This window comes from Simochromis diagramma, unplaced genomic scaffold (genome assembly GCF_900408965.1).
Source record: "Simochromis diagramma unplaced genomic scaffold, fSimDia1.1 OVJJ01000682.1, whole genome shotgun sequence".
Lineage (NCBI taxonomy): Eukaryota > Metazoa > Chordata > Actinopteri > Cichliformes > Cichlidae > Simochromis > Simochromis diagramma.
In genome coordinates this window covers 1,081,387-1,104,807 of record NW_024387359.1, presented here as the reverse complement: position 1 = coordinate 1,104,807, position 23,421 = coordinate 1,081,387, and the positions used below count along the sequence as shown (strand labels likewise).

At 39.7% G+C, this 23,421-nt stretch overlaps 3 protein-coding genes across 6 annotated transcripts in view; 1 reads left to right on the top strand and 2 right to left on the bottom strand.

The window, feature by feature from the left end:
* Positions 1-6,421, bottom strand: part of erbin (erbb2 interacting protein) — a 48,288-nt gene extending 41,867 nt beyond the window's left edge. For all 3 annotated transcript variants that reach the window (XM_040007285.1, XM_040007287.1, XM_040007286.1), the window contains exon 1: positions 5,761-6,421. The gene's annotated coding sequence lies outside the window, so the exon portion shown is untranslated. The remainder of the gene's footprint in view (positions 1-5,760) is intronic.
* Positions 6,422-7,188: 767 nt separating this feature from the next.
* nln (neurolysin (metallopeptidase M3 family)) lies at positions 7,189-14,728 on the bottom strand. The gene is given in 14 exon segments (XM_040007293.1): positions 7,189-8,223; positions 8,314-8,450; positions 8,662-8,790; positions 8,875-9,061; positions 9,150-9,351; positions 9,489-9,607; positions 9,609-9,856; positions 10,721-10,856; positions 11,514-11,674; positions 11,765-11,867; positions 12,085-12,189; positions 12,583-12,731; positions 13,787-14,034; positions 14,638-14,728. Coding segments are annotated over 13 exon segments (2,055 nt in total). The 5' UTR covers positions 14,016-14,034; positions 14,638-14,728; the 3' UTR covers positions 7,189-8,073.
* Positions 14,698-22,626, top strand: sgtb (small glutamine rich tetratricopeptide repeat co-chaperone beta). 2 transcript variants are annotated; one of them, XM_040007303.1, is made up of 12 exons: positions 14,698-14,811; positions 16,798-16,910; positions 17,223-17,326; positions 17,464-17,539; positions 18,672-18,771; positions 19,002-19,106; positions 19,205-19,343; positions 19,458-19,520; positions 19,921-19,958; positions 20,053-20,136; positions 21,342-21,462; positions 21,627-22,626. In XM_040007303.1, the coding sequence occupies exons 2-11, from the start codon at positions 16,811-16,813 to the stop codon at positions 21,451-21,453; spliced, it is 921 nt and encodes a 306-aa protein (XP_039863237.1). In that variant the 5' UTR covers positions 14,698-14,811; positions 16,798-16,810; the 3' UTR covers positions 21,454-21,462; positions 21,627-22,626. The 2 variants fall into 2 exon arrangements, with proteins under 2 accessions (XP_039863237.1, XP_039863236.1); XM_040007302.1 differs by having other exon boundaries at positions 21,601-22,626.
* Positions 22,627-23,421: the final 795 nt, after the last annotated feature.

Below are 23,421 nucleotides of genomic sequence, written 5' to 3'. Positions count from 1 at the left end.
AAATCTTTCTTAAACGCTTTGATGCATCTTCAACAGCAATCATAACAAATTAGCCAATTCTATATTACTCTAGAGTTAATTTTGAAGAGAAGCGCAAGTGTTTTTTATACAGCTAGACCTAGGTCAGTTGGACTGAAAAGCTGGCATAAATTATAAATATCAGCTTGGGACATCCCTAGTCTTAATATAGCCTGTTCCACATCAAATTAGCTGCTTCAGTTACTGTATGAAGAGCATGTCACAGATAACACTCCCTCCAATTAATCCCATGCAATCATCAGCACAGACATGCACATCCCCATAAAAATCATCCTCTACCATGTTTGAAAAAGAAACATCTGCAGCTATAGTCTCTTTCACTGTCATCCTCTAATTCTGCACAAGTATGATAACAGTTTAACCACAACTGGCTCACATAAGGTAGCACGAATCCCATGATCTTGCATTGTTACGTGACTGCACTTCTAACCTCAAACATGTGGTCCGTGCTTTCAATCAAATCAACCATTTTTGTCCCACTTTGGTACAAGCTTTCGCGTGCTTTTCTTGCATTTCTTGGCAGAATAAAAAACAACAACAACAAAACACTGGTCTTTTCAGGGATTCACAGTTATCCTGGAAAACTGCAAAGGCCCAAAGGCTGATGGTCATAAAACAAAAAATCTAAACCAAAACAAAACACATACATATGTGACCCACATGAAAAATAGAAAGCGGTTCGTCTCCCTGTCAGTCACGTCTAAAGCAAAATAAACACACAGATGACATTTAACACTCTGGCTGTAGGACTCCTATAGCTTTAACTTCAGCTTCCACATGGAAGTGAAAACACTTCTATAAGCCATAACAGTGAAGGTGCCTCTGGATAATGCAATAGCAAAACAAAACAGCGGTTGATACCAACAACAATTTCAACAAATTACTGGAATTAAGTTCATCACTACTATGTTGTGATCATCATGTTTTAACTGGCCTTATTGGGATTGCTGCAAAGTAAAGGCCCCGCTATGTTACAAAAAAATAAAAGTTCTTAAAGGATGGAACACAACTAGCCTCGCACCACTTACCATGAAAACATTTTTTTAATACACCAAGACAACCAGCTCGTGATGTGTGCTAGGGCTGTTCGATATAACGATATATATCGGATGACGATATAAAAACGTCTATCGTTTCATTTTACGCTATTGTTTGTTTCGTGGTGTCGCAAAATAAACTGTTTACGGCAATATTTTTTCATCGTTTTGATGGTCACTGTAGTGGCTATGTTAATTTCTTAAAGTTCTCTCTTTCTCTTATATTTAATATAACCACACTACGGACGGACAAGCGCCTGTTTTTATGCGTTGTGGTTAGCAACAACGACGGTAAAACCATCGCGTGTCCGCTTGTTTATGTTCCACATAAACCTTTCACAATAAAGCTCAAGATCCTGTTGAGACTTTTCAAAATAAACTGAATCACGTGAAAGAGCAGATTATTTACGGATGAGAATTAAAAAAAGAGCCGCCAGGTGCTAAAAAATAAACCTTAGACTCAAACGTTAGAACAGGCTTTTCCCCGCAGCACGCCGTGTAAGAAATACTCACAAAGAAAACGGCGGCCGTTACAACTTATGTCTAAAAATGTATAGTTTCATGCATCGGTTAAAACACTCGACACCAGCTACATGACGCGCAGCTGGAAACACGTCCCGCAAAATGAGCTGCCCGAGATTCACAGAATTTACAGAAAATGTTACACTTTTGTGATTTATATCGTTATCGGGACGATAGAATTCTTATATCGGGATATGAGATTTTGGTCATATCGCACAGCCCTAATGTGTGCTATCAACTCTTCTGCACTGTTACCATTTCTGAAACATTAACTGAAATGAAAAAATAAATAAATAAATTACTTAATTTTTATAAGCAAAATGTTTCAAGCAAGAGAGTGAGAAGCAGAAAAATCAAAATATTTTCTCTCTGACCTGACTTTACAATTATCATCTTATCATCCACGACTAGGAACTTTGTCTTCTTTCAACAACTTCTTTTCTAAAGCCAGCAGGCTTACACTTTTTTCATTTGTATGCATTTTAGTGAGAGAAGAGCCATGTAACTACCCCACAGAGATCAATTAGAACTTTCTCAAGGATTTCTGAAGAAGACACGGAAACTACCTCCATCCTGCTCAAGTGACTACATGTTTAAACACCAGGAACACACACATACATAGACACACACACAAAGAAAAAAAACATCTGTATAGCAACTTCTTGGGGTGCTATGAGTTTTAGGCTAGATCAATAACAGTTATGCTTTGGAGTGTATTAGCAATTTTGCAAGTGGTGTACACAGCCCATATTAGAGAAATTTTCACAGCTGGTTACAGTTAGTCACACAGAAGCCCATCAGCATAGCAACTTCAACTGCTGCTTAGCTGACACAGGTGGAAACAATTGACAACTGATGGGTCATTAGTCATTTGAATTTCATCATGTGATTGGTGGATCTGAAACCACCAATTTAAACTAATTTATCCATCTGTCAGTGTCCTTGTTTTTAAATCAGCAAGCTTAAATTGCCAAAGTATCACAATTAAAGTCTAACATTTACTTTTTTCGTCATTTTAGGTTGTAAGCATTACCCGTTTTTTCCTTCAGCTTTTTCATCCAACCTAACAACGACTTCTACATAAATTGCATCAACTAGTTTAAAAATATATACATATTGATCTAATATTACAATCCCAAAACTTAACTGGTTTCTAACACTGTTTTCAACACATCTCTGCAATGATGCCACTGATTCCCACATTAGGGTTTCCACCACAAAACCTACAGGCTGCTAAGAGTGCAGTTGCTCAGATAGAACGGCAGAACTGAGTGTGTGTAGTTTTACTCACAGGAGGACAGAAGTGCGAGACGGAGAGAGACAGACACTCATTTCTAATTTCCGCATTCAAGGTAAGATGTCTCTATACCACAAGGCGAGCACTTCATATTTAACCTCTTTTACAAATTGTCGGGCCTGTTTATGAGCTGAACAGGTAAAACATTAAGTCAAATTTTAGACAAGTTCTTTACTAACTTTTCTATGTCTAAAAATGGTCAAGTGGACTTTTAATACACTGGAGAAATCCTTGCACATGCTGACAAAGTATTCCCTGCATTCTGTTATTTCACAAAACGCCTGAAGACATGGGACAAGTACAAGAGCACTGAATCAATCAATATAGTCTGCATGTTTGCATGAATGATGAGGAATGTGAAAACACTTCTCGGGTAACCACTACAAACACAGTTTAGATTAAGGAAAGTTATTTCCCCTCAACTCTACCAACAATACTCTACATTTCTAACATGATGACTCAGTCACCTGCCAGGAGCAATTTATTAGAGACACAACATAAATTCTACCACAGGAAAGTCTGTCACAGCAAGGATCAGCTAATTTCTTAACGTGGTAAACACTTCTCACAGGGCGTCTCAGTCGTTGGTCAGCCACCAACTCGTCAACAACATCACATGCGCAGTTAGTCACCGAACATGTGCTCTTTGGACTAGCACACTACATGTTACCTACTAACAACAAAGGTAGAAATAAGGATACGAGTCAGATCAAGGCTAGACACACTGATGAGGAAACGAGCACTTGTATGGTCACAGAAGCAGAAGATTAAGGAGGGGGGAGAAGAGAAAAAAAAAAAAAAAAAAAAAAAGGTTTCCTACGTGGTATAAAGCGTCATCAGAAAAGACACCCGTTAAGATCCAGTGACAATGAAAAGCACCATGTTACGTACTTGTTTAACAGCCAACACCAGATGTAAACAAAAATAGATAAGCCTGTACAGCCACTTTTCCATCAGTAGATATACCGCTGACTGCGAGTTTAGCAGGATCACTCATTGTTTAAGAAAAGCTTTTAACATGATATACCCATAAGATAAGAAACACAGTTTTACTGCTTTTGGCAGCGTCTTGTCTCCGACTGACACAACAAACTTTCAGGCAAGTGGAACAACACTTCTTTGACACCAGTGCGAGAAAAGAACAGTAAAGGAAAGAGCCTTTGTTACAGTGAACCTTATCTTCAGTTCTAGATAAGGTCTGTTGTAAATGATCACATGAGGAACTTGATAACCAAAATGCCATGACAGGCCTTCAATACCTCCATGAAACCAGTGTACTGTAAGAATACTATAGACACTTCTGTTAGTGATATACAAAATACTTAATACACAGCTTCTCCCAATGAGTGGAACTGTATCTACAAGAATACAAAATTAGTGTACACAAACACCTTTGGGAAAACATCCAAAATTCTGGCAATTCTCTGCTTACACTATATATACTTTGAGTCAGTTTCATTACCAATACCTGAATAATCTTCTCCAAACAGCCGAATATCAGCTGGTAGATAAAGGGCCCATAACATTGACAAGCAGGGGAAGATGGAGCCTAGTCTTTGTTTACATTTTATTACAGCTGGGAGAGCCTTTAAAGACCGATCTGATAAGGTTTTTGTTTGCTTGACTGACAGCTCTAAATACCCAATTCAACGGTTGAGTTTTAAATCACCCTGGAAGACATTCATGTGCCAGCCACTGACAACACCTGTGAGATTGAAAAATTCAATTGCAAAACACTGTGCCCGAAATGCACGTATAGTATTGAAAATGAACGTGTAATTGTACCGCAATTGTGTATGTATTCGCAGTTATGGTTGCAGTAGCCTTTGACACCTCCACGCACGTGAATTTTGAGTTTAAATAATACTTTTCATTAAGTAAAAATCTGTTATCATGACATCCATAGTTAGTATCTCAACTTACTACTAAATATTATCTCTGACAACACTCCACCTGGTTCACTAAGTTTGTAAGGTTATGTTATGAAATCTAAGATAATCTACACAGATGCATAAATATCTCCGATTCACCTCTAAACTGTACTTTACAGTCAATTACGTTCCAGTGAGAAGTTGCGGATTTAATCTAGGGCATTTTACTAACGACACTCGATCCCGGTTTTATTGCTTGTCTACCTGAGCGTTACCTTCATGGTGCCCTGAGACTCAACCTGATTGCATCTCCTGACACCATTTCCCAGAGCGGTGAATGACGAACACTAACAACAAGTCGACAGGCTAGGACAGACCTGCTGAAATTCCTCAGAGTAGTCCTGAATTTATCCCGGATCTTGACGGGATTAAATTACAGTGGAGTTAAGTGAGGACACTAATCTGATTAATGAAGCGGCGAGAAAATGAAAACGCCAATATGTTGATAAGTACGGCGCGCTAATCCGTCCTATACGGTGTAGGCGCAACAAAAGATGCGAGTGTTGCTATTGCGGTGCAGTTATTAATGGCTGGTTTTGTGAATAGTATCAACACTTATAGACTGACAGCTTGAAATGTACTACACCGCTTTCTAAAGCGAATAAATTAGTGCCAAGCGAGCTACATCGCAAAGGGGCAAAAGCATATGATGCGAAACCTTCCGAAAACACAGCTGCTCAAGTCTGTTAATACAGTCCAAAACCTGTTGTTTTAAACCAACAATGCTCCCACAGCCATTACTAAACTACAAGCACTGAGACAATACATTATCGTATAATTCCACATTTAAAATCAACCGCATTAATGCGAGACTTCAAGTGGGACAACCTGAGAATGGGACCTCAGCGATACAACGCTAGAGCTAGCGTTAGCGTTAGCATGCTGTGTGGGGCCCCGCAGAGAAGCAGTAACTTGCGCAAACAAAGACACTTACCTGAGTTACTGTCGGGTCAGCGTCTCATTTAATGATATCCAGCTTATGTGCAGGCTGATACTACCCAACAAACACCTTGAGAAGTGGGCATTAGCTGGTTTCACTGGTTTGCTTCACGGCAGTTCAATTGGGTCTGGCTAGTGTTAGCAGCTAGCTAATATTGCCTTACTTAGAGAGCAACTCGAAGCTGGCCCAGTGCGTACATTCTCCTCAGCGAGCCACCCTCAAGTTTAACGTTGTCCCTCTCAGTTGTTTTGAGACATAAAAATATTGCCTTGTGGCACTGCCAGACTGGCCGACGACGAAGACAAGAGCAAAAATGGTCCTTAACTGATGCAAATTAATGACACAACATTAGAAAAAACCAAAATGTCCACTACATTCAGCAAGGAAATACAAAAGGCAAAACTGCGAACCACCTCCGGCACAGCGAAACCTTTTCCTCTAAAGTGTGCCGCACCCAGATGTTTTCGCTCATAATTTCCAGGTCTTTGCTCATTTACAATAGGCGCAGCTCTACAGACTGGAACGAAGCTACATTGAGGCTGTGGGGCACAGCACGAAGTGGCGAGTTTCTTCTCTGTGACCTCCGCGGGTACATGGAGAAAGCTGTCCACCAGTAGTCGCCTTTCCAGCCTCACCGAGCTCCGGGGACGACGCTTTCACTATCTCACCAGACACTACTAGTGATTCCGCTTATCTTCCTCTGTGCATTGACTTATTGACACTGTTTTCCCTTTCAAATAGGCTACAGGCTATTCACACAGACTGCAAACACGTATACAAACCAGACCGACAAGGTATTTTATTAACCCATTTACATATAACGTACAAAAAAAGGTGTTTGTACTGTTTGCAGCAGCCTTCGTCGTTCTTGTTATGTCGTGGCGCCCTCTGGCGTAAGTAGAAGTTTTTTGCATTTCACTGGAAATTTAAATTAAATAGAATAATATTGGCCTTTTTTCTAATTATTTTTAATGGAGATTTAAAGATAGCCAAAGATATATCCATTAAAATAGCCAAGTGCCTTTCAAGCGTAGAATTTTCCCCATAATGTTTGAAACTTAAAAACAGGTGTGTTCAATGTAAAAGGCTTGAACAGTCTAACTTCTAGTGTTAACCCTCTAAACCACTTAATGAAATTGTCAGGCCACCAAGAGTAGGTAGCTGATAAATGTAATATTATGAGGCAGCAGAAAGAAACAGTTGAAAAGAGGATTTTAACTATATTGTGAATCTAGTAAGGGTATGTTAGCGTCTATGCTTGGATACCTGTAACTAAAGCCTGCTGTTAGTATTTTTGTACCACTGACATAGTATCTGATCACTGCATTGAAGGAAATTCTGACATGTCACAGCTTAAGTGATGGCATAAGTAATGAAATTAATGATGACAATGTATGTTTCCAAAAAGAACTATTGTGGAAACCAGATTATTCATATTCTTTAATATAAAGAAATGTCCATTCTTCATTGCACGAGTGTCAAACATAAGGCCCAGGGGCCAGAATCGTTGGAAGGACTCCAACTCTGCCCACTGGATGGCTTTGGAAAATGTGAAGGGGGGCTTAAATCATGGACATGAGTTCTACAGCAATTCCTACTTATAAATAACTCCACCATGGTCATCCATACAACACCAAAGTAATTATGTAAAAGAAAAACATTTAAATGACAAAAAGTAGTTCCCATTTTTCAGTATCTACACTAGAAATGTTTTTTTTTCAATGGGTTCATAGTAAGACAAAATAAAGAGAAACAGATAATTTTCTCTGAACTAACAAAAGCTTTCTGCTTTATAATTACAGGACAGTCCTGGCAATGAGCAACCAGAACCTTTTCTGTAAATTTATACATTTCTTACCATTTAAGCCCAAAGAATTGTGCTGGCAGATGCCTTTTATTTACTACAGCACAATTCTTTTATCATGTAGATAAACTGCACTTCTTGTTCATATATGAACATATCTGATGGATTTAATGTGTAGTTAAACTTCTTTACCCTGACAGAAAGTTTCACTGGTCTGTCTCCCTTAAGATCAAATGAAGTTGTATGTGGCCCTTGAAATAAAATGAGTTTGACATCCCTGGTTTATTGTTTTAGTAACACCAGGACGAATTAAAAAGGCTGTAAAATACACTGAACATGTCATGACGAGGTCCTGTCGTGATCTACTGTACATTTAAACAAAGGCAGACAGAACTCTAGCGTGAAATCCCGAAGATAGTAATAATACCCCATTTCTCAACTGAAATGTACCTGCATCCAGATATAATATAATAATGACAAAAACAGTTAAAGAGAACATCAGTTTACATTGATGCTTCTTGTGAGTTAACCAGTCCTTTGCATTGGAAAAAAGCATCCTGACACGGCGCACGTCCGAGGAAGGTTTTCACCATGTCCATCCCATCCACAGAGCCCCCAGCTTCCAGTATCACTCTTCTGTACTCTTTTCCAACCTGTGTTTAGGGCATAAATGCACATATACAGACAGTTTCAAGGAAAATAAGACACATCATTAGAGTGAAATGTTCATCCAGAAAACCAACCTTTGGATTCATAATGCCTTCCTTTTTAAAACGACTGAAGAAAATGTCCATGGAGTAGACTTCGCTCCATAGATAGCTATAGTACTGACCATCATATCCACCAGCTAAGTGGCTAAAACTGGCTGTCATGTTGGTTCCTGCAGAGAGCAGATCTTTGTTACAAATCACTAATACAAACTCCAAAAAAGAAAAATGATATTGTCTATGCGCTTCATACAAAAAACTGAATACAAACTACTAATGCCCACAGTGGACTGTTTATTATAAAATGTAAATCCTCATCACTGATAGAAAGCTTAATGCAATAATTTCTCAAATATATTCTAAATAGCTGAAGCTAAAGCTGACCTGGTGTAGCAGGAATACCCAGGATGTCCTGGCAGTGCTTTGCAAACACCTCCGCAGTGTCTGCACGTGGGCTGGTGTGAAGCGACTGGTCCACCTTACTAAGGACTACCTGACGTAGGTTCATAAGCCCTGAAGTGAACACATCAACAGAGGCTCTTCACTTACACATAAATGTTACACAGACTTTCTTTGTGCAAAGTTTGAGTGTCTGACCAGTGTTAGCAACTCTGGAGGCAATCAGTTTGTCGAGCAGCTCGTCTGGGATGGGGGTACCATCTTTGTAGTGACGGGACATTCTTCTCAGAGGCTCCTTTTCCCAAACCCAGTTCTCAAGCATTTGAGACGGCACCTCCACAAAGTCTGTCTCCACCATTGTTCCGCTGAATTCTGAAAAAGCGGTCTGACGCATACACAGAAAAACTCATTCTTATTCATTAGCACACAGTATACAAATATCACTAACTTCCTGACTGAATATAGCAACTTACATTTGAGCAGATTTCATGCATGACATGACCAAACTCATGAAAATAGGTCTCCACTTCATGGTGTTGGAGGAGAGAAGGACAATCTTTCCTGGGCTTGGTGAAGTTTGCCACCATGGCTGCAACCGGTAGCCTGCGCTTTCCATCAGGGCCTCCGCAGCCAGGCTGGAGCCCAAAGCAACCTGCGTGGCCATATTTTCCTTCCCTGGTGAAATGTCACAGTCAGGCTGAAGTCTATCACACAGATCAAGAGCTCTGGTCAATGTTAGTGAGCTCACACTTCATAAAAACATCAAACACAGGATCTTGTCTTGTCTCTGAAAAAAATTACACATAATCTACCTTGGATGCAGATCCAGGTAGAACTGACCAATCTCCTCCCCCGTTTCAGTGTCCCGGGCTGAGTACAGCTTGACATTTTCATGCCACACGTCAGCCTGTTCCACCTCTGTGAATGTGAGAGCCCAGCAGCTCCTGGTAGATACCAAACAGCCCTTCTGTCACCACATCAAGAGGGAAATACTCGATCAGTTTGTCCTTGTCCACAGCAAACTTGCGCTGCTCCACTTGATTCATGTAGTAGGGCAAGTCCCAGGCATTAATCTTCTCATCAAACTGGTAGCCCTTCATCAGGCACTCCCTCTTCTTCAGCGCAAGAATGTATTTCCTCTCTTTGATTCCCACGGGCTTCAGTGCTTCATGGAACTTGTCTATAAAGGCAGAAAAAGAAAACCTCCTTAGTCGTAATTTGAAGCATGCAATTTCTTTGAACCTTTTGCTGTCTACTTTCTTATCTTCTTTTTAAAGCCCAAATCAAACTAACTCCCTTTGCACACTCAAAAAAAAAGAAGATGAAAGTTGAGCATTTTTGTAGAGGAAATCTGTTTCAAATCTGCAGATGCTGAATATTCAAAATTTGTTGTTTGCATTGAAAACTATTTCTGCAGCTCTGGGTTCCTGTGTGATATTTTTTTGAGTTTTGGTTCCTGTTTTGATTCTATTTATGTCATTTCTTATGCTTCTATTCTTCTTCTTTCTGTAGTATCCCACTGCTTCCTTGTCTTTGTCTCTTTGTTAGTTCTCTTGTCTTTCTAATTTACACTTCCTGTTTTTACTGTGGGAAAAACTTTTCCTTGTGCCTCGTGTACTTTAACCTTTTGCTTTTGTTCCTATTCTATGATTTCTTCTTACTGAGCATCTCTCTGTGCGTGTATACAGTCTTGTCTTTTTCCTTTGTTGGATTGGAATTTTAGTGCTTCTTGTGGTCCTTTTGTGGGCTCTGGTTTTTGCGATTAAAGACATGCTTTTAGTTGTTCAACCTGATTACAGCCGTTGATTATACTACTAATTATAAAAAGCTGATGTTGTGTAATTTGTCATTAGTAACTGATTACATTTCACCTTGCATATTATGTGACTGCGTGTGGAGCTGCACAGCCATTCATCTGTCCTATTGAGTTTCTTTTCCTACTTTAAGGCAGTTATCAGGAGGCGGGAGAGCTCATCTTAAATGACAGGGAATGTTTCCATGTGGATGTGTGTGCCAGCGAGGTCAGATGTCAAAGAGACCATACCCAGAAAGTCAGACACGTTGCTTGCATTTTTAGCCATGTTAATCTCCAGCACATACTCAGCATGGCTACCGTAACCAAGTAAGCGTGCAACCTTCGCCCGCAGCTGTATCAACTCTTCTAAGATTGCCGTGTTTACCTGGGGGGGAAAAAACGAGAGACGCGGATCAGTGAAATCATTTAGGCTTATTAAAATGAATGATAATGTTTAGGGTTTCCAGCCTGAGTAGATTCTGTGACACATTTGGAAACCATATGTGGTTTCACGGAGCAGGTTCTCTGGGCTGCAACTTCAGCCCACTAAAGACATGGGATATGCAACATTGCTTGTTTCATTAATGTGCTAAAGTGACAGCAATCGCTGATTGTATCCTTGTATGTCATTTAGACATACGAGCAGGTGACAAATTAAAGGAAAAAGCTTCCCAATGTGGCTTGAGTAGCTACCACAACAACACCAGGGCCTGTTGTCTGCAGCTTTTTATATCACACATTTTCTCATTTCACCTGCACATGTGTATGGATCCATAGCTGTCCAACATCAACATGACTTGTAGTTATTTATTTTTTTTAAACTGGAGTGTTTATTGAACCTTCAGAAAACTAAAAAAAAAGAAAGAGTTTGTATCATTTTTGGTATATGAGCATTATTGCTCATAGTATGCTTATCCTAATCAAACAAAAACCTATAAGTGGCCAAAGAATCAGATGGTTAGAGGTCTTAGAAACTCATATATCAAATATGATCCGCTTGGCGTTACAGGGTATAAATATTAATCATCAGCCTGCAGTTTACCTCTTTACACCTGCTGTTAAAAGCCATTTCCATCTTTCTCCTTGTTTCAGGATTATGGCACCTCTTCATCAGTGGATAGTAATGGGGATATTCCAGGGTCACTTTATACCGTCCTTCAGCCGTCTTATCCAGTCCACTGAGAAAAGTGGCAGCTAGCCCACCTGAGCAAGTATGGCACAAGAGAATCAGTGAATACGGTTAAAGCGTGGCTCTCAAGGCAGCGTTTCATGAGTTTCACGTATCAAACACACCTAATTCGTGCTCAGAGAAAATAAGAAATTTGCTCTCCTCGTTCAGATTCTTGTTAAACTCGATGGAGAGTTCACTGATGAGCTTGGAAGTTCTTTTTATTTCCTTAGGAGAGAGAACACAGAGCGAAAGACATCACAGAGATTTTAATTTTTTACTATCTAATAAGATAAGCAAAGATTTACAGGCACTTTCTATGTGATTCTATTTGCTTACTTCTTCGTTTCAATTATGAAACACTGGAATTAATCTCTAAACTCTTTTAACCTGTAACTTTAACAAACAACTTCCATATTAATAATCAGATCACACATTACATTACCTCTTGTATATCTTTAGACAGGTGCAATCCTTTCCTCTGGCCCAGTGTAACAAGTCTGTCCAGGAATCTTTTTTCCTCAGCTGAAAGGTTGTCTTTCTGTTTATTCTACCAAAACACAATCATAACACTAAACATCTTCTCATACAGGTAGAATAGCAGGCATTCTGCTAAATTTATTCACCTATTTATATATTGCATGCCAGGGAGCCAGCACAGCATGAAATAACATATGGCACTGGCTGCCACTGATCAGATGAGATTACATTTCATTTCCAGGCTATTAAGAACCAGTAGTCCTTGCGCCTCTATGATCTGTTGGCCTCTGGCTGACATGAAGTGTGAAAATAGTTTAAGATTTTCTTAAATGCAGCCAATCCTCACACACTAGCCTTATGATTAAGACTGCTTTAACACGTCATTATCTGTGTGGCCTCATAAAGGTATCAGTTTTTACAAAAGTCCTCACTTTACTTGAAGTGAATGTGGCTTGAGTCGTACCTGCAAGGCAGTGATTCGTTTGAACACATCTTCCCGCATGTTTATCTCCACGTCCAACTCAGACAGTCTCTTGTCAGCTTCGGTGCTTGCTGATCGAAGCTCCTTAGAAGGACAAACATACTGAGGGAAGGCGAGAACGTGGTGTGATGCTAAGGGAGCAAAGCAAAAAAAAAAAAAAGCAACGGTGAACGTTACAAAAATAACAGAATAATAAAAAACAACAACAAGAACAACATTTTATGCAAGAATTCAAATCCATGAATAGGTTGGTTTCTATTCAGCTAAAAGCCTTTGTATTCCTTCCTAATGAAGACAAAAAATAGAAGAGAATACCTAAATTAGATTTTTTATAATGGTACATACTTTAAGGGCATAAAATATTCCAATATCAATTAATTTTTAAAAAAAAATGTTTAAACACATATACATGCCAGAGTGACGTAGTAGCTCATCAGGTTCATGATCAATCACAGTTTGCATGTTACTGCCTGTAAAACCACAAACGTGACCTTGACTTTGAGCACAAATTGGGTGAAGCTCTATTAGCTGATCATTGCATGTAACTTTGAATACTGTGGGAGCAGTAATCATTCATATGAGCTATGGATGGATGGATGGATGGATGGATGGATGCCTCACCATTATATAAACTCATCAGGCCTTGGATAGGAAATGTCACTAATTAGTTAGGAAGTGTAACAGGAAGACACAGCTTGACTCCACACCACAGTCTGCTCAGGTGTGATGCTACTCTTATGCTGCAGACAGTGCTAGGAGTAATGTAAGCAAAGAAATTGCTGCAAGAACTAAAGAATTTTCACATGTGCAGCATAACTCTCTGTGATATCACCGATACCTGATGCATTTTACCTGCCAGTACCCTGATACAGAGTCCATGTAATGTGCAGTACTTTATATATATATATATATATATATATATATATATATATATATATGTGTGTGTGTGTGTGTGTGTGTGTGTGTGTGTACTTGTCTGGGATCATTTTCCCTGTAAAGATGGATCCACACTGACTGACTCAGTTGAAAGTGAAGGGATCAGGAAACATGCTCTCCATTGTCCTAGTATAGCTTACTGATGTTATTAACATATAGTTAACTTGTGTATACTCATTAGTGGGATTCAAACATTGTTGGGTTTGTTGGTTTCATGGAATTGTAAACCAGAATACACCAGTAGACTTACATGCATAATCCATCTTAGCATTAGCCAAGGTCATCAGGGTGTTTTCAACAGAGACATTTTCTATATTTAGGGATCCAACGTCGTCATAGACCTTCTTTACTCTGGCAATCAAGCTGTCTGTCATAGTCCTGATCTTATCTGGAGACAGGTCCCACCTCAGTGTGTTCCTTGCATGTCCTGCCTGAGCGCAGTGTCTGGCAGACAGCACTGACCCACTAGCGATGGTCATTCTCAGATGTTTACAGACCCTGTAAGAAAACCGGACCTTTTAATACCCACCGCCGCCCCCCAAACGTACAATATTTTCTGTTGCTCCATAGTCAAGAAAACGATCCGCTCGAATAGGTGGTATTAATGTAAGCACTATCTTCATGGCACACTCGACACACTTCTTTCCATGTTATAACCGGTGATATTTTTCCCTTATCCATCAGTGTAGAGTTTCATGCCATGGCAGTGCAAGCGGAAGCCTTTCAAACGAAGTTCATAAAAGCGTGGAATAACTGTCAAGCAGCCAAAACGTACAAAACAGCTCAGTTATCCTTAAAGTGCCAATGAGATGACACTTTGTCAATTTAAATTATTTTTAGTTGTGGACCGGTGTCCGTGGAAGCAGAAGAGAGCAATTTAAAGTTGTTGAACGTAGTTTACCAATCTGTCACACATACGTAATAAACAACTTCAATTTAGTGGACTAGTCCATAGTGGACTATGTTTAGCATACCTCAAATGTGCTCGGCAAGCTATAGCTGTTAGCAGATACATGCCAGCAGTATCGTGCGATTTCTTTCAGCAAAAAAAAAAAAATAATTACATAAAAATAAAAATTAACCCGTTTCTTCCTCCCTTACTGTGGCTCAGTCCCTGTAGTCGCCGCAAAGAACGGTATCTCTCCCCGTTTCTCGCGTGGGAACCGCTTCTTATTTCCGTTGTTAACGCGCAGGCGCAGAGGAGGAGGACGCGATCGATCCGACTCGAGCCCTCCTCATGACGCGGTAGCAGCAGACAGCTGGATAAGACCTCAGGTAGGTGGGCGGGAGGGGGACACACACTGAACAGCATCCTTTAATAGAGTGTTATTTTTAATATGACTTCGTGTTGTTTGTAGGGCTCCGAGGATGACCTCTGTTTCCTCTCCTCCTCCTGTTTTCCTGTCTTGTTTTGTTTTTGGGTTGTGATTGTTTTAGCCAGCATCACACAAGCAGCGCGCGAGCCTTGTTTGTCCGGACCGTCAGGGTGTAGGTTTCCTTTAAAGACAAACACCTGCCAGCGCCACTGGCTAAATTATAATTTTATTTTAGCATTTATTTGAAATAAATGTATAAAGTCAGTGCAGTGAATGAAAACACCCATTATGCTATTACATCACAGCTTCTGCATCACTGCATTTACGTGTGTCAACACACGAAGGGAGGAGTAGCTGTGCTAGCTAGACTCAAATGAGCATAACGCTTGGTTTCAGCACGTGATAGACGTATGAGGCAATAGTGTTTGTGTCTGTAGCATCCCGCACTGTGATTCTGTGGCCATGTTTTTATTTTTTTGCCCCAGTTTCCCCACAGACTTTTTGCCTCAGTCCGACTTAGAAAAATCAAGCAGTAACTAGCCTTCTGAGGGGCAAGGTTTTTTTTGTTATAGGCAATATAATGACCCGAAACTGCAGATCGCCAGTATCAGTTGTAGTGCAACTTTGTAGCTGTAGAGATTTACTATCAAAATGCAATGCAGTCGTTTGATATTCTCCTTCACTGCTACAGAGTCCTTAACAAATGCAAGATTACTACTGGCACCCAAAAAATAACCTGGGATAGTTGAGCCCAGGTTTATAATTAGGTCATAACTACTATCTCAGCCTCTTCTAAACCTGAGAATATAAAAAATAATGTATTGTTGAATAAAAAATGAAATGCATATATTAAAAGCACCAAAAATCTATCCCCTAAGCCAGCTTCTTTGTTTTGAAGTAGTGCCCACTTTTAATAGAGTCACACTGATACTGAATTTTTGCATAGTTGGGGGTAAAAAATATTCAATAATATAAACATGTAACTCATAAATCAGAAATTAAACTGGAAAAAGGAAAAGGTAATTCTTTATTAATCTTTATTAAATATTCTACATTATTTATATACTTGTGGCAGAACAGCATCATTCAATAAAATTGTCTGATTGCTATATCAGCCAGGAAATACAGTCTTGAAAAAGAACGTTTTCACTGGACTGTATGCACTCCAGTGAAAAACTAAGTACATGCTGTAATTCAGTAGGTTGTAGAACCACCTTAATGTATAACTGTGTCACTCTCTCACATTGCTGTGGAGGTTTTTTGGCTCAACAAATCAAATAAAAAACAAGCCGAAATCATCAGCCCACCACCAGACAGTTGGTAAAAAGTGTTTGTGCTCATTTTAAATTCGACACTCTGGTCTTGTCTGTCCAAAGGACATTGTCCCAGAAGTCTTGTGGGTTGTTCATGTGCAAGTTTGCAAACTAAAGCTATGCTGCCATGTTCTTTTTAGAGAGAAGAAGATTTCTCATGGCAAGCCTTCCAGAGCATTTTAGTCTTTTTCTAAGTGTACTGTCATTAAATTTACCATTTAAAATGCTTACTGAGCCCTGTAGAGTGTGAGATGTAGCTCTTGGGTATTTTGCCATTTCTCTAAGCATTGCATGGTCTGGCCTTGAGGTGAATACACATCTAAATGCTCCAGACCAGCAAGCTGCAAAAGTTAATCAAGTGCATTTGATAAGTCGCATCAGCCTGCTGCTTACCCTCATAATTCCTATGGAAGCAGTAGGTGTGTACTTCAGAGGACTGCATAGAGTCTGTCTGAGTTTGATTAAATAAGCACAATTACAGTATTTTATACTGACTTATATATCAGTTATGCATTATTTAAGCATGTGTTTGTTATTTTTATTATGAAATGGCACCTCGTGAATTAGTAATTCAGTCACCACTGAGTGGTTTCCTTTCCATTTGATTCCAAACCCCTTCTTGTCTCTACCAGTTTCTAGGTAAAAATGGCTGTGGAAAAGCGCTTGGCATTCTCTATTGTGCAGTTCCTACGAGATCAAACACATTGTGGTACTTTAAATTCTGATGAGCAGGAAAGCCTCGAAGGTAGGTCGACTCACTGCACTTATGCCTTAGAAAGTGTCTGTGCAAACAATGGGCACTCTGCCTTGTCTCATCCATTTCAGAGTTCTAAATCTGCACAAACTGTACATACATTATGTCCCTTTTCTTGATAGTAAGCTAAGAACTGTCAAGGTAGTAAGAAAACATGACCAAAATCAGGCTTTGATAAGCAGTGCAGTTGAAGAGAATTATTCAAATAACTTGCTCTGAGCGTACAGCCAAGTTCTGACTCAACATGATTGTCCAGTTAACTCGAAACTACTCTGTCATATGTTGGCTGATTCTCCACCACAGTTGCTATACAGTGCTTGGAGACCACCTTCAAGATCAGCTCCAGTGACTGTCATCTTGCAGTGCCACAGTCACTTAGAGAGATATTCCTCAATGCCCTGCTCAAGGTGGGTAGTGAACACTTTAAAGTACTGTAAAATACATAGTACAATTATGCCGACTTAATTACACCAGTGCTTTTTTGTGTCAAGTCAGAATGTCCTGTGTGTTTATTCACTGACTCTTTTATTTTTCATTTTCACAGAATGACAATCTAACTATACCAGAGAGCTCCCCATCTCCTGAAGACATCGAACGAGCAGAGCTGCTTAAGAATGAAGGTAATCTTGAAACACTTCACATCTAATTACATTAGGGTCATAAATAAATATGGTGAGCTTCTATATTAAATGTTTTGCATCAGCTCTGATGCGCTTCATAGTGGACATGTATGCATTATCTTATTTTGTATTATTAGTACTTAATTTATAATTTCCTATTATTACTGTTTTGTTGATCATATTAAACATGGACAAAGTTTGAAATAATCCCTAAACTTCTACCTTTCTGTGTCTGCTCTTGCTTTCTTGTAAATTAATCCTCCACAGGGTTTGGAATGTTTTATTGAATTGTGCTGTCAAATTGTTGTGGGTGGGGACCACACTGATTACATTTATCATCACTGGAGGCATCATGATTAGTTTCAATTCTATTTGTCGAGATGTAAATGATTCTGTAGCAGTGCAAGTTCAGTTGATGTTTCTCAAGTGCATTTGAATCTAATTTTGTGTTATTTTCCTCATTATCTATCATATATACACTGCTCATATTAAAAAGGCCTCATTGAGCCAAAAGCTCAGGCTTCATCAGTGCAGTGGGATCCTATTCCTGGCTGTACATGCTGGAATGTGCTGTCTGGCCTCTGTTGGGTCATAGTGAGGGCTCCAGACACTGGTGGAGGCCTTCCTGCATGTTTCTGTGTCGACATGTTGGCGTCCACTGCCACTTTGTCTTTGCTGTTGGTTGCGGCGACTGGGGGTTTCTGGGCGGGTGTGTATGGGTGTTTGCTCTCTGATGATTTGGGTGGCCTTGATGGGAGTAGGCGTGTTCTGCTGTTTCTGCTGTTTCTCTGTCCTTGCTTGAGTGTTTAGTTTCGGGGTTTTATTCTGGTGGTTGGATGTTGGAGAGGATTATGCATGTATGTTCACAAGTTTAAAAAAGGTGGAGGGTGGTGTTCAGATTTCTGAACCTGTAGCTGGTGGCACATGAAACATGTCAATTTGCTTTCACCTACAAGATTTAAAAACCTGCCAATGCTTTTCTAAAGCTCAAGAAAAGGAAAAAAAGACACCTTATATTATAATTTATCACCCTAAAGCTGAATTGTCATCCTATTTTTCCATAAGATTGACTGAACCAGTCATGAGCTTTATGTTAACTTTGTTGTTATAACTACACACTTTGTTTCTTTAGGAAACAATCACATGAAGGAGGAGAACTACAGGAGTGCAGTGGAGTGCTACACAAAGGCCATTGATCTGGATCTAAGAAATGCTGTGTACTACTGCAACAGGTATTTACTGAACTGATATTTTATGCTGTTACTTATCTGAACTTAATTTTGTCCTTTAATCATGATTTGCACATTTGTATATAATGGCAGACAGTAGACAAACAAAGCAGAGCCAAGTGTGATGTAATGCTTGAACTGTTCGAGAAAGTGCTTGCTGACCGATTCCCTCCCTTTTTCATTACCCACCTGAACACAAACATTACACAGTGCTCTGAATTTATTACTTGCAGGGCTGCAGCTCACAGTAAGCTGGGGAATTATACCGAAGCAACTAGTGACTGTGAGAGAGCCATCGGGATTGATCCGACCTACAGCAAAGCATACGGGAGGATGGGGTTGGGTCATTTACTATTAACAAGTCATTTTGAAATAAACTGCTCTCTCCATAATATTTTCCAAAAATGACTGCTCACTGTTTCCTCTGTGGTTTCAGGTTGGCATTGACAGCTATGAACAAGTATCCAGAGGCAATTACCTACTTCAAGAAAGCTTTGGTATTGGACCCCGAGAATGACACGTACAAATCCAACCTGAAAATCGCAGAGCAGAAGCAGAAAGAAGCAACCAGCCCTGTGAGTAGAAACAAGCCTCTTGCTTTTAATCCTCTCCACATGTGTAGCATAATGTAATTGGGATTAATGTTGATATTTTCTTATTGGACTGTCGTTTACACATCTCTGCCACAGATAGCAGCTGGACTGGGATTTGACATGGCTAGTTTAATCAACAACCCAGCCTTCATCAGCATGGTAAGAGCATGAGTTCTAACAGGCGCAGCTTCCATTCAGGAGCCTCAGGATTGTTTTTATTTTTTACTGGATTAGTCCCAGGAGTGATAGTTAGCCTGTTAAACAACCGCAGTAATTGTCTAGTAGAAATGAGAGCCTGACAACCCGAGCTCATTAAATTATGACACACGGGAGCATGCGTTTGGCCGAGAATGTTTTTTCCGAGCACGCCAGGATTTTATTGCAGCATCAAGGACAAGACACATCTAAATCCGATAGCTGTGTATGCGCATTCAGGCCCCACAGCGCTAGATGGTAGATTGTTCTTCTGACAAAATTGCCAGTGTGATAAAAAATAAATTGCCCATTTATTATGTACGTGAGAAACACATCAAGAATTCCTGTTGATTTCTCTTTGCAGGCTGCCAGCGTGATGCAGAACCAGCAGGTACAACAGCTGTAAGTCGAACTTTATGCATTTACTTCAGCATTCAAGTGTAGTTTCAAAATACGAGTCCCACTGTGAACTGACGAACTGTGTCACTGTGCTCAGCATGTCAGGAATGATGTCTAATGCAGTGGGAGGCCCTGCAGCAGGAGTAGGAGGGCTCTCAGACATTTCCAGCTTGATTGAAGCGTAAGTACACTGAATGAAAAATTAAAAGCAATGCTTAATTACACCATTATTTAGTTGAGCTAAATAACCTTTTTATATGTACTTTTTATACTGAAAGATGTGGCAGTTTTTTTATAAAGTCTTTATATTGCATCTCGCTGTACAGTACTGCGCTGTACAGTTCCCCAGATAAACCATATCAACTTGACACATTCAACAAACCGGATAAAATGTGTTTACTTGTCAGCTGTAGAGAGGATTTAAGGAGAACTTGTTACCTATGAGTGTTTTTTGTGTCAGCTACTGTAGCTACTGATATTGATCTGACTCTTGGCAAGGGACAGCTGGGCAGTAAATTCCCCAAATTGTACCGAGATTTATTTCAACATTTCTGAAACAATACTTGCAGTTTTGACAATATTGGTTGTAATATTTTATCCCTGTTGCCTTGTCTGGATGTGCAAACCCACTCTGGGGTGTTAAAGTACCTGTTTGCAGATTCTGAATGATTGAAAGGATTTTAAAGCAGGGACAGAAGGCACAGCTGTTAGAGTTGCTACAATCTAACTGATGTGATATTTTCATGTTACAGAATCCTAAACAGACATCACTCATTAACTGGGAACTCGGCATCAAAAAGCTGCACTGCAGTACTGTGCAAAAGCCTCGAGCCGCGCCTAATTTCTTTATATTTTGCTTCCAACGAGCCAGACTTTCTTTTAATTTTTAAATTGGTTTTGAGCAGTAGTTCTCCTAAAGGTCTTTGGCTGTGTTTTCACTCATTTTCTTTCCCGTCCTTGTACCTGACCACCTTCAAGCTACTTAACACTGACCTTCAAGCATAAAAAAGATGCTCCTTAAAAAAAAGATTCGTAGCTCAAGAGGTAAACTAGTGTTGTGTCAACACACAACAAATAACTTAGGAAAGATTGTTGCTAGCAGCCTGTCACAAAAACACAGAATTTGTTCCCACTTCTTTAGTTAAACATATGAAAGTTGGCAAACATAATACTATAGTACAATAGTATAATACTATTACTATATAGTGTTATAGGGCAGCACAGTGGTGCTGACTTAGTGTGCAATACACATATTGGTACAATATCATACATATTGTAAAGAGACTTGACCAGGCAACAGGCATTATTTTTTTTAAGAACAGAACAATTCGTCGTGCTGTTCCTGTTCTCGTTGAAAAGAATTCAGCTAAGTTATCTTTCTCTCAGAGGACAACAGTTTGCCCAGCAGATCCAGCAGCAGAACCCAGAGCTCATTGAACAGCTGAGGAACCACATCCGGAGCCGTTCCTTTAGCGGCAGCGCCGAGGAGCACTCATGATCTAGTCAGGTATTTTCTTTTTAAAAAATGTTCTATTCATGTTCTATTTAGGTATTTATTTAATATTTCAAAATCAAACCTGTAGCTAACTAAAAAAACAAACTTGGATCATATTTGTTTTATTAACATTTAATGTTTTTATTTCAGCCTCATGATTTTTTTGTTTTTCCAAGGAAGGGCATCCATATGGCGCGATCACAATCTCTACACCCATTTCTTAAAGTCAGGCCCCCGGCATAGCTGGAATAAAGAGACAAGGATGGGGTTTTAGGCACTTTACTGTGACTAAAGGCTCTGGAGTGGAGATATGAGAGCCTGGAGATTGGACCATGAAGTGAAGCATCTCACACATTTAGGACAACACATGTAAACACTAACCATAAAAAAGAGCCACGAATGCATTCAGCCTACCGACAGAATACGAGTAACTATTTTCTTCAGAACTTCTTTCCGTCCTTCAGAGATCATGTTTTCTGTGTGCTGAAATGACCGCCCTCTTCATGTTGTGATTTTAGGGGTTCCTTCTGTCAAGTCATGATAAATGGAGGGTTTGAAAGGAATGTACTTTTACAGCATTGTGGGGAGCACTTCGGCTTTCCCTCATAATAATACACATCGGGTTTATATTATTTGTTTAGTCTTATTTTTGTAGACAGAATGCACTGTAATTGTTTATTGGGTGATGAACACCATTCGTTCCTGAGACTCACATCAGTGGTTTTCAGTGAGTACTACTTAACTTAATTAAGACAACAGTCTAATTGTATACCAGTGTTTGCCGCCTGCATTATGTTGTTACAGCACTTTAGCTAAAATTAACATCCTAACTTTAAGCCTATTTAATTTCTGATTAACTACTTACAGCATATTCATATTGTTCAGTTTGCATGCTGTTGTCTGTGAAGGTTCTCGGTCATCCAGGTCATCGTAGTCAAAGGAGCTTGCAAAGAAAAGCGTCTGGACTTCTTTAAGTTGCTTGAAGACGTTTCACCTCTCATCCGAGAAGCTTCTTCAGTTCTAAGGTCAAATGGTGGAGCTTTTCTTTGCAAGCTCCTTTGCATGCTGTTGAATCTGGTATTTGAGATCAGATGCTTTATGGAAACACAGGTATGCTAAGGCAGCACATTGTTTTGTCTAAACCATATAAATAATAAATGTCTTGAAACGAAACTACTCACATGCGCCTTTATGTCTTTGAATTAATGTCATTATTATATGAAAAGAATCATTGTTTACTGTCAGTGAACCACTTTTTTATTACAAGGCTAATTCACCTATTCACACACACATATTCATACTGTGCTATTTTTCAGTGCCTGAGCACTTTTCTTTACAAAACATTTACACACCCAACTTGTAACTCAGGGTTCTGCATCTTGCCCAAGGATACTTCAAGATCAAGTGTTTTGAACTTGATACTGATCGGGTGTGTGAAGTTAACAGAAGGGGGTTGTTAATGTGTTTCAGCTGCTTTGGTGTATATGAAATTAACAAGTGCACTAGAGAGGCAACAGTGAGACAGTCCCCAAAATAGCAATGGTTCTAGAGGTGCAGTTTTTCCACCTCATCTTTTGCCACTGTTTTTTCACTAGTTTTGCATTTTGCTAGGGTCAGTGTCACTGTGTGTTGACTGGTAACATGAGGTGATACCTGGACCCTACAGGTAGTCAAACTCGTCCAGGATGCCACATCATCACGTGCCACTGCCAGAAAGATTGCTGTATGCTGCAAGAGCATGGAGGAGATTTCAGAAAACAGGCAGTTATTAGGGAAGCTGTACAGGGCTGTAAAAGGTCCTTAACCCATCAGCAGAAATGGTATCCGCTCCTTTGTGTGAGGAGGAACAGGATGAGTACTGCTATACCCTTGGGCTCATTTTCCACACTATGTGCTTTTTGGTGTTTACACGTTTTCTTCTCTGCAGTAATTTTTCTTTTACTTTAGTTGTGTGACCAAAAATGCTCTCCA

Coding starts and splice junctions, on each gene's coding strand:
- sgtb (XM_040007303.1), top strand. CDS start 16,811: ATGGCTGTGGAAAAGCGCTTGGCATTCTCTATTGTGCAGTTCCTACGA. Junction 17,540..18,671: donor AGAGCTGCTTAAGAATGAAG/GTAATCTTGAAA, acceptor TTGTTTCTTTAG/GAAACAATCACATGAAGGAG. Junction 20,137..21,341: donor ATTTCCAGCTTGATTGAAGC/GTAAGTACACTG, acceptor TCTTTCTCTCAG/AGGACAACAGTTTGCCCAGC.